The sequence below is a fragment of the Macrobrachium nipponense genome, chromosome 19 (assembly GCF_015104395.2).
Source record: "Macrobrachium nipponense isolate FS-2020 chromosome 19, ASM1510439v2, whole genome shotgun sequence".
Classification (NCBI taxonomy): Eukaryota; Metazoa; Arthropoda; class Malacostraca; order Decapoda; family Palaemonidae; genus Macrobrachium; species Macrobrachium nipponense.
Window position 1 is genome coordinate 8588589 of NC_061088.1, and position 15162 is coordinate 8603750.

Consider the following 15162-nt stretch of genomic DNA (forward strand, 5'->3'; position numbering starts at 1 on the left):
TGCTCTTTTACCATAACAATTGCTGATCCTTCGTCTCAGTGACACTTCATCTCATCCACTTTTTACTTGAACATTAGGATGGTTTCCATAAAACGAGATTTATTGGCGATCGTCTGTTAATACCTACTGCCGTGACTGACCCTTTTTTAAGTATAGTTAGGATTATCTAGCGTTCGTCTTTAATATCTCCAGAGCCTAGTATCCAATAAAAGGCTTATTTCGTCATTTTTGGCTTCCGTAGTCCTCTGCTCATTATAGTAATTGTTTTCTTTTCATTGTTCCAGCCTCTTTGCTAAATTGTTATTGGGCAGTGTAATTAATGTCTATGTCTCATCACGGGCTTCATTTTCGTAATGATTCTGGACTGTTGCCACTTCCTCACCTTATTTCCAGTTTTATTCACAAGCAAATTTTAGATCTCTTTTCACCGTTGCAACTTTGTTCAGAATCATTTTATCCAATCTCCCACTGCCACCAGTTTGGTCTCTGGCAGTTCCTTCAGCTATGACAGGTGATATTGCCACCAAGACACATGCAGTTATTATAGCATAAACAAATTTCATTGGTTCTAAGGCACATACAATGTTGCTGCTCATTTTTAATTGAAATATGAAGGCGTTACATTATGCTTTTATTTCATTTGTTGAAACTGGGACTTTCAAACAGGTAACCATTCATGCATAGGTAGCTTTGCCTATGGTACCCTGCACTAATACAGATATGTATGGTTCGGCAGTCTCAAAGATTGTACATTTTATCTGTATTGTCCATACATCAAGCACTATTTGATTTCGCTGGCTTAAAATAATTGCTGCTAAGAAGCTTTTGGGCCCATTTTGTCATACTGTAAATCATTCCCAAGTAGTAGGTGCCTTTACCATTAGTGAAGCCAAGTGGGGCCAAGTAAACATTCTTTTTTTATTGTCTTCATCCATACCCCCTGAACACCCTCACCTGCTTTGTACAGTTTTACATTTTGCTTAATATCCCTTGTCAGAGTTACCAGATACTATTACTTTAGTTTGAGTTGTATATTTTTTCTTCATTTCTCTTTTGTCTTTGCTTATTTCAACAGGGCTATACACTTGCACGGAACCAGGAAGTCTGCATTTAGTATTAGCTGTGGGGTTACCTTTGTTTACACGTCTTCTAATTTTTATAGTATACTGCGTATATATATATATATATATATATATATATATATATATATATATCTATATATATATACATATATATATATACATATATATATATATATATATATATATATATATATATATATAATATGTGTGTGTGTATATATGATTAGTGTAAATATGTTTTTGTATATTTTCCACAAAATCTCATTTAATATCACCTGTTCTTTCTCTTCCCATGTTCTTGTACATGTGCTCCCTGGCGTGACATTGTGGTAGGGGTGTTATTTTTCCATTTTACATCTCAGACTTTGAGAGCTTTGCCTTTTCCAGTGGGAGACCTTCTCTACAGGACGATAACACATCAGTCAAAACACTTATGAAATTAGTACATTCATTCTACTGTACAGTACATTAATAATTGTTCACATTTTCTAAAAGAGAGAGGAGAGTGGAATGGATGGATGATCACAACAGGTAAATTTGAGGTGGACAGTTTGTTGGGAACCAAGGAAATAATAATCTTCCCCACCCTCTTCCCTCTTTCTCTTTTAATGCATCTCAGAAACGTTTGTGGTTTACCTGGTTTTGTCCTTATTTTCGTGTGTGTTTCATGTCAGTTCTGAACATGTAAATTTGGATCATAGCACAGTTTTAACAATTTTTTTAAAAGAATCAAGTCAGTATCGTAATTATGTGCACTCATTATCAGAAATATTTGTATTCTGGTGTACTCTGAAAATCGTTGCACTTTACTGTCATTTTACATATACTTTTTCAATTCTTCGTCACTAAAGTGTTTTTTCATTGCCTTATCTGTTTTGACAAATTTAATCACCATTAAATGTGAATACACAGTGCCTTGGATTTCACTCTTTTGGTCGTGTTATGTCGTTACCTTAAACCGCAGTCTATTTATTTTGACTGTGTGAGAGTCAGTCAGTCAGTGACGTCTCACTTCCACCTGGTTCTGTGTTTTGTGATTATTTTTAAACTCACTTTTTAATGCTGTGCTGCATTGATTGATCTCATGCAACTGTTTTCATTGTTATTGTTTTTATCAATTTCCGTGATGCATACCTTTGCCCATAGGTTATTCATTTATGAGAATCATCTTGAGGAAATAAGTTAACATCTATATGAAATATTCTGCCATACAGACTACACTAGATTTTTACTCAAAGTCTGATGGAATGTGCTATTGCAATGCTTTTAGAAAGTAGCCCTCCCTGGCTTGTTCAAAACTTGCTTGAAATAAAGAGAAGACTTGGCAAGAAAGATTTAAGTATAATATCTTCTTTGTGGAGTATATTATTTATATTGTGAAGGAAACTTAATTTACTACCTGTTTTATTTTATAAACTGTCAAGACAGTGAGTTTTATTTCTCAGACATATTAGTAGAAATTAGCATAATTGAAGCATTATACATTATTTAATTTTTCCTTAAAGCTTTCAAACAAGAGGGATGAAATGATGACTGCGGTATTTGATGCATTGAAAGCAAAGTGATTTTAATGGTTGTTCAAAGACTCTAACAAATAAAAAAGGTGTTGAATGAGGGCCACAAGTAATGAAACAGAGCTTTTCGTATAGGAAGGTTTTATTATAGATAAACCAAAGACTACCATTAATTCTACTCACTTAAAAGTCTTAATATATATAATGTCACCTGGTCATAAACCAGTTTACAAGCAAATTAAAAAGATATAAGAGAGTTGTTATAAATTTCTCTTGGGTTCTCCTCTCTCTTTCTCTCTCTTTGGAGTCACATTTTCATTAGCTCTGTAAATTTCGTTAATTGTGGCCATGTGTATTTGTACGTATTTGTGTTTTTTATTATACCAGACAACTTCAGAATCCTTTCTTTTTGCAGGCGTTTTTTGTGAGTCAAAGACGTTTTTCATATCAGGATTAGTCTCGAAAGAGAATTTTATTTGCCTTTTATCTTCCTTGTTTGTTATTGCTATTTTTTTTTATATAAAATTAGAATGAGGTATTTTCTAGTCCATATCCTCTTCACATATTTTACCTCCATGCCAATTTTTGAATTTTCCATGAAAAACATGATAGTATTTACATCAATTTAGTAATACATTTTATACTATATACAATTTTTTCATGTGCAAAATCTTTCTGAGACATCAGATTGGTTCTTCATATATTTTTAATATATACGTAATACAGTACGTATTTGCATTGATTTTGTTGGTATATTTTAATACATTTTTTTATCTTATTTGTACATAATACCTTTTTGAGGTGGTAACATTTTCCCCCTAATTTTTTATCCTGACAATTTTTCTCTCGCTGCATTTTGTGGCTGAATGCAGCAGTTTTATTCATTTTTAGTAACATTAGTAACAATGTTGCATGGATTTTCCGTACCAGTCCAGTGCTAGGCAAATTAGAATTGCCATATTCTCTATTTCGCATGCAGTTTACACAAGCATGTACCTACGTAATGTGTAATTACGTGAATACAAGTAAACGGATGCCAGGAATGAGGCTCCAACAAAAATGTTTCGTATATTAAGGTATACTTGGTAGAAATGTGCAGTGGAATTAAGGTCATTTCTTGGATCTAATATTACAAAGTATTTACCATCTTGTGTTGTGCATATGAGAGAGAGAAAAGAGAGAGAGAGAGAGAGAGAGAGAAGAGAGAGAGAGAGAGAGAGAGAGGAGAGAGAGAGAGAGAGAGAGGAGAGGGAGAGGAGAGAGAGAGAGATCGAGAGAGAGAGAGAGAGAGAGAGAGAGAGAGAGAGAGAGAGAGAGAGAGAGAGGGAAACTATTGTATGATTGCAATTTGGTAGCATGTGCTGAAGTCTGGTTTTGTATAACTAGAATTTAATGCTATTCATCAGATATGAAGTTACAGAAAAGCATTTTGGTATAGTATGTAAGTAAGACTTCCTTAATGACAGTGTTACCAGATAACTAACTAGTTGAACAATCGCAATGTAAGTACGTAGGATATTTTAGAATGATGTTTTTGTTAGGTGATTTTTAAGTGTGTTATATTTCCAAAGAAAACTTGCCTTAGGCTCCACATTAAATGGAGTATTTTGGTGTCTGTCTTTCCCTCATTTAGAAGTCCTGTATTTTTATGCAAACAAAAACAGGCAACAAATATGGTGAAGGAAGATTTTTCCAACCATAATCTGAAGTGGAGAACCTTATCATTCCCATTGATATGATGTGCTTTTTTTATCAAACAGGGGTTGTGATACTTGATTAGACCTTTAAATACTACAGTGAAAGGGTTAGAGTGAGCTAGGTTCTTTGCTCTAGAGCAAACTGATTTAGGAGTATGGTAGATGGCAGTTTAATCAAATGACAGAGGAATGTTTTCCAGTCTATCAAGAGATAATCATAGTATGAATGCTGTATGGGTGTGTGAATGGTCAAAACGATGCTAGGACTTGAGAGATTTTCAGGGAACTTCAATGACCTTCTGTTAAGAAAAGTGTTAGAGTGTAATATTGTGACTTTCATAGCATGATCCTGCCAAGAAAGACAAGAACATGATGCTAGTCAGAGAAATTGAGCTACGCTAATTGTTGAAATGCAGAAACTTAATAGAAATATTTGGAGGAAATGAAGGTCTCAGTTGCATCTTAACTCTGCACACATATAGCACTTGCTCTTGTGTCACTACAGCTGGAGAGGAAGGCAAGGTTAGAACTCGGCTTGTATCAGAAAAAGAGGGATTATATACCTCCATTCCAGCGAACATTGTATTATTAATGCTACTGTGTAAAAGAAAATCTTCTGGAAATCTCAAAAGATTATAATTTTGAACTCTAAAAGGGGCTCAGAGAATACATATAAAGAAAGGAGACATATAAACTGTACTTAATATAAAAATTACAGAGGAAAAAGTTTGTAATAGTCACAATTTTTAGATTTTTATGATTTTTAATAATGGTCATCTGGAATTTGCATGTCATATTTGATTTACTGGTTATGGCTAATGACATGATATCCTGATCCCAGGTTTAACTTTAAGTAGCATGCAGAGAAACATCATAACTTGTAGTAGGTAGATTGCAGTGACTTCTGGTAATAACTCACTGTGTCAAAAGAAACATTAATATCACAATGTAAAAAAAGGAAAATATTTGTAAATGGTAACTATGTGATCAATGGAAACTGTTATGATTTCCCAATGACCGGATTGTCAAGGCTGATGTGAATTTGTTAATTGAAGTCATCATGTTAAATGAAGAGAAATCAAATGGATAGAAAGGAAACTAGCTGAAAAAATTAAGAATTGAAGTTTAGTTTGCAAAAATGTCTGTCTTAGGATAATGCGTATTACTGTTTTAGTATTTTTGACAGGGATGCCTCCTGTGCACTAGAATTAACAAGAGTATCAGTGATCCTTGACACTTTGCATTGGGAACCATAGAGTACTATAGTGGTATGAGCCATGTGTTATTTTCTAATGAAGGCCAAGAGATAGGAAAATACCAGTTGCAGAGAATAGAAAATTAAACAAGGAAAACAAAGGTAGTTAGTAGGTTGAAGTGAGCATTTGCTGCCAGTATCACTCGGTCATCTCTAACGATTAGACTGGAGAGAAAAAAACCAGTAAAAGTGTGTTACAGAAGCAAGTCCCAGTAAGTAAAGGGCCTTGGAAAGAAAAAGATAAAACTTAGGTCAGAGAAAAACGATGGTATACAGTATTTTCTTATAATTTACACTTTCATTCTTGTTAAGAGTAGCTGTAGCTAAAAAGAGACCTATCCTGAATGTATGGAAACGAAACAAGATTTCCCAGCCCCTCTAGATCCAGTGCTTTTGGGCTTAATTAATGTTGCCAATTCCCGTTTCCTCAAAGATGGGACAGGCAGCATGAAGTGAAGAAGCTCTACGGTCCCTCAGTAGGTAATCATAGGTATAGCACCTAGGACACTCAAGTTTGCCGGTTGAACTAGAGATAAAAATATCAAGAGTACAGTTGTTCAGTAAGAAAGGAATACTTCTACAGGTAAAGTAACAGGCAAAATTGGGGTAAATTTGCTTTTATAACACAGCTGAAAATAATTGGTGAGTGGTACTTGTATATGGAGAGGTGACATTTCAAGCAAAAAACTTTTGCTCTTCAATAAAACGGGTAAGGTTCTCTGCCTAAAACTAGCAGAACTTGGTATTCATGGTGGTTATTATTTTCCAATAATGTAGTTAGCTGATGTTTGAGAGCATAGTCTAAGGAATGTGGCACTTTGTAGTGACAAGTGTATCCAAAAAAGAGCAAAGAATACAAGAAGTTGAGAGGGCATTATAGCTATTACAGTTGCATATGTATCTGGTAAAAAAAATGACAAATAGATTCTACATATATGTAGTAATGACGTTCAAAAGCAACTGCTCAAATTGTTCTGCCATCAGCCTATTTTACATGACCTAGGTCCTTGGTAGATTATAGGGATCAGTAGATGATTCTCTATAGGAGTGATAACTATCCCCACAATTTTAAACATTACAGGTGAGCGTGTAGCAAAAACAACAGGCAAGCCAGCAAGATGCTGATTTGCCTGTGAAATGAGATTGATTCTGTTTTAAGGAGTAGCATTTGAAAGGGGCTTTAAAGGTAAAAAGAAAGGGATTTCTTTAGTTTAAAGTATCTAGGGAAGGTAGACTTTATAAAAACCAAAAAGTCTTGAATGTAGATGTTACGTTAATTGTGCACATTCCTTAACTGCAACAAGATCAGAGTAGAAAAGAGATCCAAGTAGGAAACTTATACCAGAACTTTCAGCCTCTGTGAAGATTAATGATTGCCTAATGACTAGACTTCATTATAGTTGCATTAGAACTAAACATTGATCACAAATATCTATATGTATTAAGACTTACTGCCCTCGGTTTCAGAACATTTGTGACTTCATGTTACTCTGGATGGAAATAAGAATATCAAGGAGTCTTACATTTCGCTGTTTAAGTCTAAGTCATCCACTGTTTACTAAATGAAGTTTGATTTCTTTCCTAAAAGTCCCAAGAAACTTTCATCGTTGCGTATCAATAAACTTTGGAGAACAGGAAAACTACCATAGATTTTAGTTAGCTAAAAAGTAAGGAGCTTTTGCTCATAGAAATCACCAGAACTGTATAAGGAAGAGAATATACATACCCATCAAAAAACTAAAAGGACATTTTTCAAGCCATTAATAGCAGACCTATTGCTCGCAGTGGAAAGTAATTAATGGTTTACTGGTGTGGCACTCATAAGCAGTAATCTATTGTTTTGTCTTTTTATTCAGGTCTCTGCAGAGATTCACATGTGTAAGGTGCCTTAAAAACATACTAGTAAGATTCATGGAGCATTAGACAAGCTGTATCAACTCCTTGGGACCCTGTTTTAACTTGCAGAGAGAGTATAACTGTACAGCACTTGACAATTTGGTTTGTTAAGCAACTCCACAGTATCAGTATGAGAGAAGAAATGATAAGATTTGTAAAGCCACTTCACTATCCTGAATATTGTCTCATTATCTTACTGTTCTTTGTAGACCTTGCTTACTGCTTTTGAGTCACCCACCTGTACTGACTATAAATTTCTTACTTCTACCTTACATGTCCCCTACCAGAGCTTGAAAGCTCTCCTTCTCTCTCTAAGTTGGCGTTAGTGTATCTTGGTTCTCTTCCTTGATATCACGCTGCGTACTTTCTCTCATTCCTTTGCATACCTCCTTTGAGTGGATTCATCCAGGCCCTTTTCAAGATTATATTTGCAGTTTAACACTCCTTTTTGGCTTAATGTTTCGTTTTCCATGTTTATAATCTTTTCATTGTCTCTTTCTTCCTCTCCTTTCTATCCTTAATCTCAGATCAGCTGGCAGTGGTTATGTTGTTTCAAGTGTACCTCATATGTTATAACCACAGATCTCGCCTTTGATGTTATCTATACGTACTGTACTTTTAATCGTGGTGAAATTAATGTGTTTCAGCTTTCTCACTGTATGTTTTCATCTTCTCTTTAAACTTCTGGAAAATTGTGTTCACCAACTTTAATCCTTGGCACTCTCTGAACTCAGTACTTTTAGTTCCTTTTGGTTTTGCTCCACAAAAGCTACAATTTCCCATCACATTCTCAAAACCAACTCTCTTATGTTCCTATGGGGCTAAGTTAGTCTCCTTATTCTTGGTTTACTCTCTGACTGTGCTGGGCAACATTATCACTATGTTTTTTCCAAACTAACAGTGGAGAAGGAAATGTTACAAATTATGCTCTCTACCAGAATTTATCAGTGGTTATGATTTTTGGGTAACGTAACGAAAAATATACTATAGAATGAGAGATGATGAGGTGTTACCATAGTGCTGCCAGAGTATATACAGTATTGTAATTGCCTCTTACACTTCTGCCTTCAGATTTGAATAGTACTTAAACATGGCAGATTTTGCTTATAAAATGTAAAGGAAATAATCCTGAGATTGAAGAGGTTCGTTGAGATACGTACGTAACTTCCAGCTCCTGTGCCTTTTGAGCGAGTTAAGTTTCAGTTAGCCTTAGCTTGTACATTATAAGAAGAAAGATTAAAGTTATTTACAGTAACTGATTTTAGAATGTTTTCAGTGGATCAAGTTCATTTTGACAGTTTCCCATTTGCCCCTCAACATGTATGTAGGTCATAATCAAAACAGTCACTGTTATTTTTGTCATATAGTTTATACTGTATACAGCAATGTACTTGTCCATTCAGGCTGTGGAAGCACTGTAACTGAAGTGATCATTTTTCCAGGTACCTCCATACAAATTGTAATGTTCTTTGTTATTTCATCCTCTTGAAGCATTGATTTAGGTCATGGATAAGTTATTACGTATTAGTCAGTGTCTTGTCCTTTATTTCGTCCAAAGATGGAAAGTACCTTTTGAAATCATGCTCTGCCACTTTCAGGACAAGGAGAGTTTTCTTGCTGCTTCTAGTAAATACAACTGTCACCTATTAAGAACATTTTTAAAGAGTCTTGTTAACTTGTGATCATTTTAGGTGCTTTAGTCTAATTACTTGGTTGACGTACTCTCTATGACATTCCACAGGGTTGTAGGTGTGAGGAAAAGGCCCACCACTTCTTAAGAATTGGTTGACATCGGCAAAGACCTAAAGTTGCTATTGATTGCCAGTAGGCATCATTGTTAGATAGGCAGTGCCCTCCAAAAATAATTTGTGCATAGCAGTAGAGGAAAAAAAACAAACAGAAGTGTTATAAGAGGCCAGTTGGCCTATTTTATTGCTATAGTTTGTATCACTTTTTGTTTTACTTTTTTTATATCAGTAACTAATTTTTCAGGATTAATTATCCCCATGAATTATCATCTTACGAGGTGAAGAAAAAGGTCGTTTCCCGATGACCCCGCTACTTATCTGTTGCCTTATTTCCACGAATTAAATATCACTTGAAGCAACTGGTCCTGCTTAGGGTTTAAAAGTCGCCTACTGCACATACCCATGCATTCAAATGACACTCATTCCATCAAGTGACTAAAGTGTTAGGCCCTGTCAATGTTAATATCTCAGTTTTGCCAATGTTTACAGTTTTTAAAATGGAAAGCATTTTTTAAGATTTCTTAATTATTTCCTGCATTCATTTTATCTGATAGTTTAATGGGCCTGTAGTTAATTAGTGGTGTTTTTATAAAAGAAAAAATTATATTCAATACAGATCCTTAGTGAAACTGGTCATTATGTGTGTTATCCTTTGCAAAATGGAATGAAGTGTTCAGCATAAGATCATGTAAGGGATCTGTACTTGTTTAGTAGGTGTCTGTCCAGTTTTGATCAGAAAAGTAGGGATTTAACTTATAGGAATAAAGTGGCATAAGGTTAGTGGGTTTGTATTTGTCCGAGAGTGGCTGGCTTCAACTTTCATCAAGGTCAACGTCCCTTTTTTTTTGTATTAGTATTTAGTTTCTTGTTCCCATCATGCCTTTTGTCACCTATTAACAGTAACAAGCTTTTTGTAGGTTATTTGTAATTTTAAGTATAGTATTTTTAGTATATTTTTAGTGTACAGTTGATCTTTTACTTTCTTGTAAAACAAAGTTGTACATCTGTGTCCAAAGTTGATATACATACTCGTCAAACAGTGAATGAAGTCTTGTATATTATGAGATAAGGTGGATTTCTGAATACTACCATATATGGCTGTACCATTGAAGCACTGATTGTTTCAAATGAAGTTCAGGTGTTACATTATCTGCAAGAAAAATCAGAAGCTGTTGAGAAGTGTCAACACAGTGAAACTCTGACAAAGGAATATATAGAATAGTCAGGCAAATAGAAATCTAGGAGCCTTTCCTTTTAAAATGAGAGGGAGTGGAAGATGAGAGAGACTCTTGATTGGTGTAAAAAAAAAAAGTTAGAAAGTAAGGAGCTTTAGCTCATAAAAATCGCAAGAACATTATAAGGAAGAGAATATCTGTTATATATTTGGGGAAAGGGCAGTTAGCTATATGGATAGGCTTTGCTAATGATGCAGTAATTTTGAAAACTATTTGTCTTTTACAGGAAAAGTAACATCTACGAAGCAGTTGTTGTAGAAAAGTATTTTTACAGTAGATATTAAACAACTGGGCATTTGCGTTTAAGCTGATATCTCCTGTCAGCCGCTTGTAGCTTTGTCTGGAATGGAAGGAAAGAATCTCTAAACTATTAGCTAACTGTAAAAACTTGACATAATCCGTCAGAATAGGATATTGCTACAAAGTTTCTTCTGTATTCATCCATTTCTCTTCACTTAAATATCTTCTCTTTTGGGTTGCAGTCTTCAAAGAGGTATACTGCACTGCCATATGTCATGTGACATTTTGCAATATCATACTACAAAAAGATTCATAGTATTATATTTGTTCTTCGCATGGACACTGTGTGTGTGCGTGTGTGAATGCTTTTTTACATCATCAAAGATATTAACTCCTCTACTCTCCAATGTCATTGTTCCATTACTGGTGAATGTGGTACATACCAGTAATTAGCAAGTCATGGGCCATTTCTTTAACATTTTGTTTAAATGCAATGGCTGAAGAAATGGAAGGGAAAATGAAATACAGCATAACTTTGTCACAATTTTTACTGGTGTAACACTGCGGCCCTAAAAGTGTTTAGTGGTTATTATTATGATATATAATTATATATATATATATATATAGAGCTATCTATTATATATATATATATATATATATATATATATATATATAGTTTTGTCTAATAGGTAAGTATCATATAATCAAAATTCTTTTTTATGGCTGTAATATTGAAGTGTAATATATTTTTCTTATTATAAAGACCAGTGCTGAATACAGGTTGACAATTCTGCAGGAAAATGGGGATATTTGCTATTGCCAGGTTTGCATTTTCCTGTGACCTTTAATTTTTTTTATAATATCAACAGAACAACTGTATTTTGTATATACTATCCATCTTTTTTATATTTGTGTTTTTGTTTTCATCCTTATCATTACTACCCACCAGTAACATTCATTCTTTCTTTTCAGGCTCAACAAGATAGGGAAGAATCCATCGATTGTGAGCAATAGAGAAGACTTGACAAACGACTGCAAGACTGTCAATGCTATCGTCAATGCATTAGCATCGGTGGCTGCAACGGAGCAGTGTGACGGAGGAACTAGTTCCGAAGAGTCTATGATGACACACGATGCTCACGGCCACAAAAGTCGCCATCATCATCATCATAATTTATTAGATTTAGGGTCAATAGGAAAAGCACTAGCGAAAGGTCACTTACCCAGACCAAAGAGTGAGAATAACTTTGCTCTCTCCTTTGATCAGCCTTCTCCCCTCAACCGCAACCGCCCTTCTTTTCACAAGTCTGACACTTTTCACAAAGATACTTCTTTCCAATAGCAGGTGGCCCCCGCCCATGCACTTATGCTCTTGGGCGCGACAGCTGATTTATTTTGTACTATTGTGAAACACGGAGAGAGACCGACTGATTTGCACCAACAGCAAATAGCTAAAACAAACTTCCAAGCACATAGTGAGCAGTCTTTGTGATCTGCCCTTCTAGTGGATTTTGTAGATGAAAAGGACTTTGTTAGTATGTTTAATAGGTTGCTCACACTACTGAAGGAACCTCTGTTAAACAGAGGGCTGGTGGGAAACCGCTGTCCCCTTTCAACCTCTCAGTGCTTAGAAGTGAGACAACACTTGCAAAGAGCGGACGATATCTACATCATCATCAACAACAACAACAACAACAACAACAACAGCAACAAAACTAAACCTCTCTGACATAGGAATTAAAAGTTAAAATTGAAAATAGTTTTAAAACTGTTGTATTGTTATTGCTTCAAATAATTATTATTATTATTTGTTAATATGAGAAGGTGCCAAAGTCCAAAGAGATCTGGCATGTGACTGGTGGTAGAGTCTGTGTTCCTGACAAACCAAAAAAGTCTTACTGACAAAAAAAAGTCTTATTGGAATTGCAGAAAAGCAATAATTCGCAATGAAAGTGCATTCTTGTTCAGTGCAGTTAATAAAGGCATGACATGGGTACAACATATCTACATGGGGTGATACATATGTTACTATGATAATGTTTTGTAAAGTTTTACATTGTGAGGTTTTTTAAAAAGTGTTGAATGGCTTTGAATACTGTAAACATGGGAATATTTATCGTCAACTGGAGTTTTTATATGGTAAGAGTGTGTTATTAAATCTAGTTATAAGGTCCCAGCAGCTTAGCTGTGTGGTGCCCATGTATGCTGTACAAAGCTCACCGTTCTCTGAGGAGCTTCACAGATGCGATCCAGAGCTCATGTAGACTCTATTGCGCTTTGCTGAGCGATAGAGTCTATGCATACTGCTTGAAGCTCCTGTGTGTTTTATGCAGTCCATTTATGACTGAGAATGCTCATGAAGGCTCTTTGCAACATAAGTGAACTGTGTGAAGCACATACATTTTGTTAAAGGCTAATATGTGTGAACTAAACCTGATTTATGTCGTGTATGATTCGGAGATTCAAGACTTGATTGAGTAAATGCCTTGGTATACATGAAATGTGTATGACAAAAACGTGAGGTCAGGAACAAGAGAAAAAGATGAGGAAGACGAATTAAGTAAGGAAGGAAGGAAGGAAGGAGGAGGAAAGAAAGAAGACAGGCAGAGAAAGAGACTTTTTTCTGGTCACAGAAGTAAGCTGCTTCATGTCATGGGGTGGTTGTTATCCCCAACTGTGATTGATGCAACAGATCATTACTTCATCTTACCGTTTACACCACTGAGTACACAAGCCTTTCGTGCATGGGTTTTTCTGCACACTGAAATGGTAGTTAAGTATTTATAAACTCTCAGACCACATGAACAAAGTCGTAGTTTTTCGTAATACAAAAATATTTTCAAAATTCCCTGTTTTGCTAATGCTACATTTTTGTAGTTAAGAAGAGAGTCCTGTACATAGTAAAAGGTTATGTAAATATACAAGCATTTTGATAAAAGCACTACAGCATCAGGGAAGTCCTATGATATATGTATATATTGGTTCAAGCAAGCGTGATTTTTTTCCTGCTTGTTCAGTGGTGAGGCGATATGGTCATTTCATGATATACCACACAGTTTCATGCAATCATTAGATCATTTCATAATCATGCCAATTCAGAGTTTATTTTCGCTCGTCAGTAAGGATAGTAAAATATGCAATAATTAATGTCCACATGTAGAACCATGAGCTCAAATAGGGGCCCTAGGAGTGTAGTGCTAATTTTGACATTGCTTTCTAGCTAATAGAACAGTGCTCACAACTTGCAACTACATCGGAAAAGCAAGGCGGCACAATATAAGACGTGTGCTGATTCAACCCCAATAGAATTTGTGAAAGTGCTTCTTGTAGGTTAACTTGTTGAATAATGTTTACGTGTGAATGAATGTTATCTAGATACTTAGACAGTGCAAGACCGATATCTTTACTTTTTTGCAGAATTCAAAAGAACATTCATCCAGTAGGACCAAGAAAGCAATGTGAAAATGTTACTTTGGTTTCCTTTTCTTCTCTCTCTCTCTCTCTCTCTCTCTCTCTCTCTCTCTCTCTCTCTCTCTCTCTGTTGTTTCATCTCTCCTCTCTCACTCACACATCCTCTCTCTCTCTCTGTTGTTTCATCTCTCTCTCACTCACACATCTCTCTCTCTCTCTCTTCTCTCTCTCTCTCTCTCTCTCTCTCTCTCTCTCTCTTTATTTTCTTTTTTTCTGACTTGCCATTGTAGTAGTGATTCACGTAGTCAAAGTGCCTCAAGTACTAAAGCTGTAGAGAATAATCTTCTGCAAGATCTGAGCATCCTCTCCTCAGCCTCTTAGCGAACTTTGCTATATTGGCGGCAAACTGGGTAGAATAATCATTATATTATTAATAATACTATTAATACTAATATTAATAAGTCTCTGTGACATCATAATAATTAATAATAATGATAATAATAATATAACTGAATAATAATAATAATTATCATAATAAACTTTGAAAGTGATATACTAGAATGTTTATACCATTTGTTATTCCAGTATGTAAGTTACGTAAATATTTTCGTTCCTACTTTTTATACACCTTTAGTTTCCTTCGATGCAACAAACAACTACAATGACTATGACTTCATCATCATCATCAACAACAACAACAAACAACAGTAACAACAACAACAACAACAACAACAACAACATGGTGTACATACTGTATTCAGTCCTATTGGGGGTCTGTTGTGGATGCTCAGCCTGAGTAGATAAAAACGCACGTTGTTTTAAGTGAACATAATACAAAAGTGAAGCTATAATTTGTTAAACACATGCTGCTACTTTACTTTGTTAGATAAGCATGTAAGATAATTAAACATGTTAGATGACTCACACAAAATTGTTTGTTAAAGTTTATAGGCTTTCTAACTATCCTTCCAGTTTTTATATTCCTATATCTGTCCCTACAGGTACGACCTAGTATCACACTCCCTGAATCAGTGATATTTACTATTTACCTGATAAAAAAAATTGCTGCATAATGTACAACTGC

At 35.1% G+C, this 15162-nt stretch overlaps 1 protein-coding gene across 1 annotated transcript in view; it reads left to right on the plus strand.

Moving 5' to 3' along the window:
• The window catches only part of LOC135214159 (potassium/sodium hyperpolarization-activated cyclic nucleotide-gated channel 2-like), a 471901-nt gene extending 457655 nt beyond the window's left edge, over nt 1-14246 (plus strand). The window contains exon 12 of the mRNA XM_064248234.1: nt 11640-14246. Within this exon, the coding sequence (XP_064104304.1) occupies nt 11640-12009 (370 nt within the window). The 3' untranslated portion in view covers nt 12010-14246. The remainder of the gene's footprint in view (nt 1-11639) is intronic.
• The last annotated feature ends 916 nt before the right edge of the window (nt 14247-15162 follow it).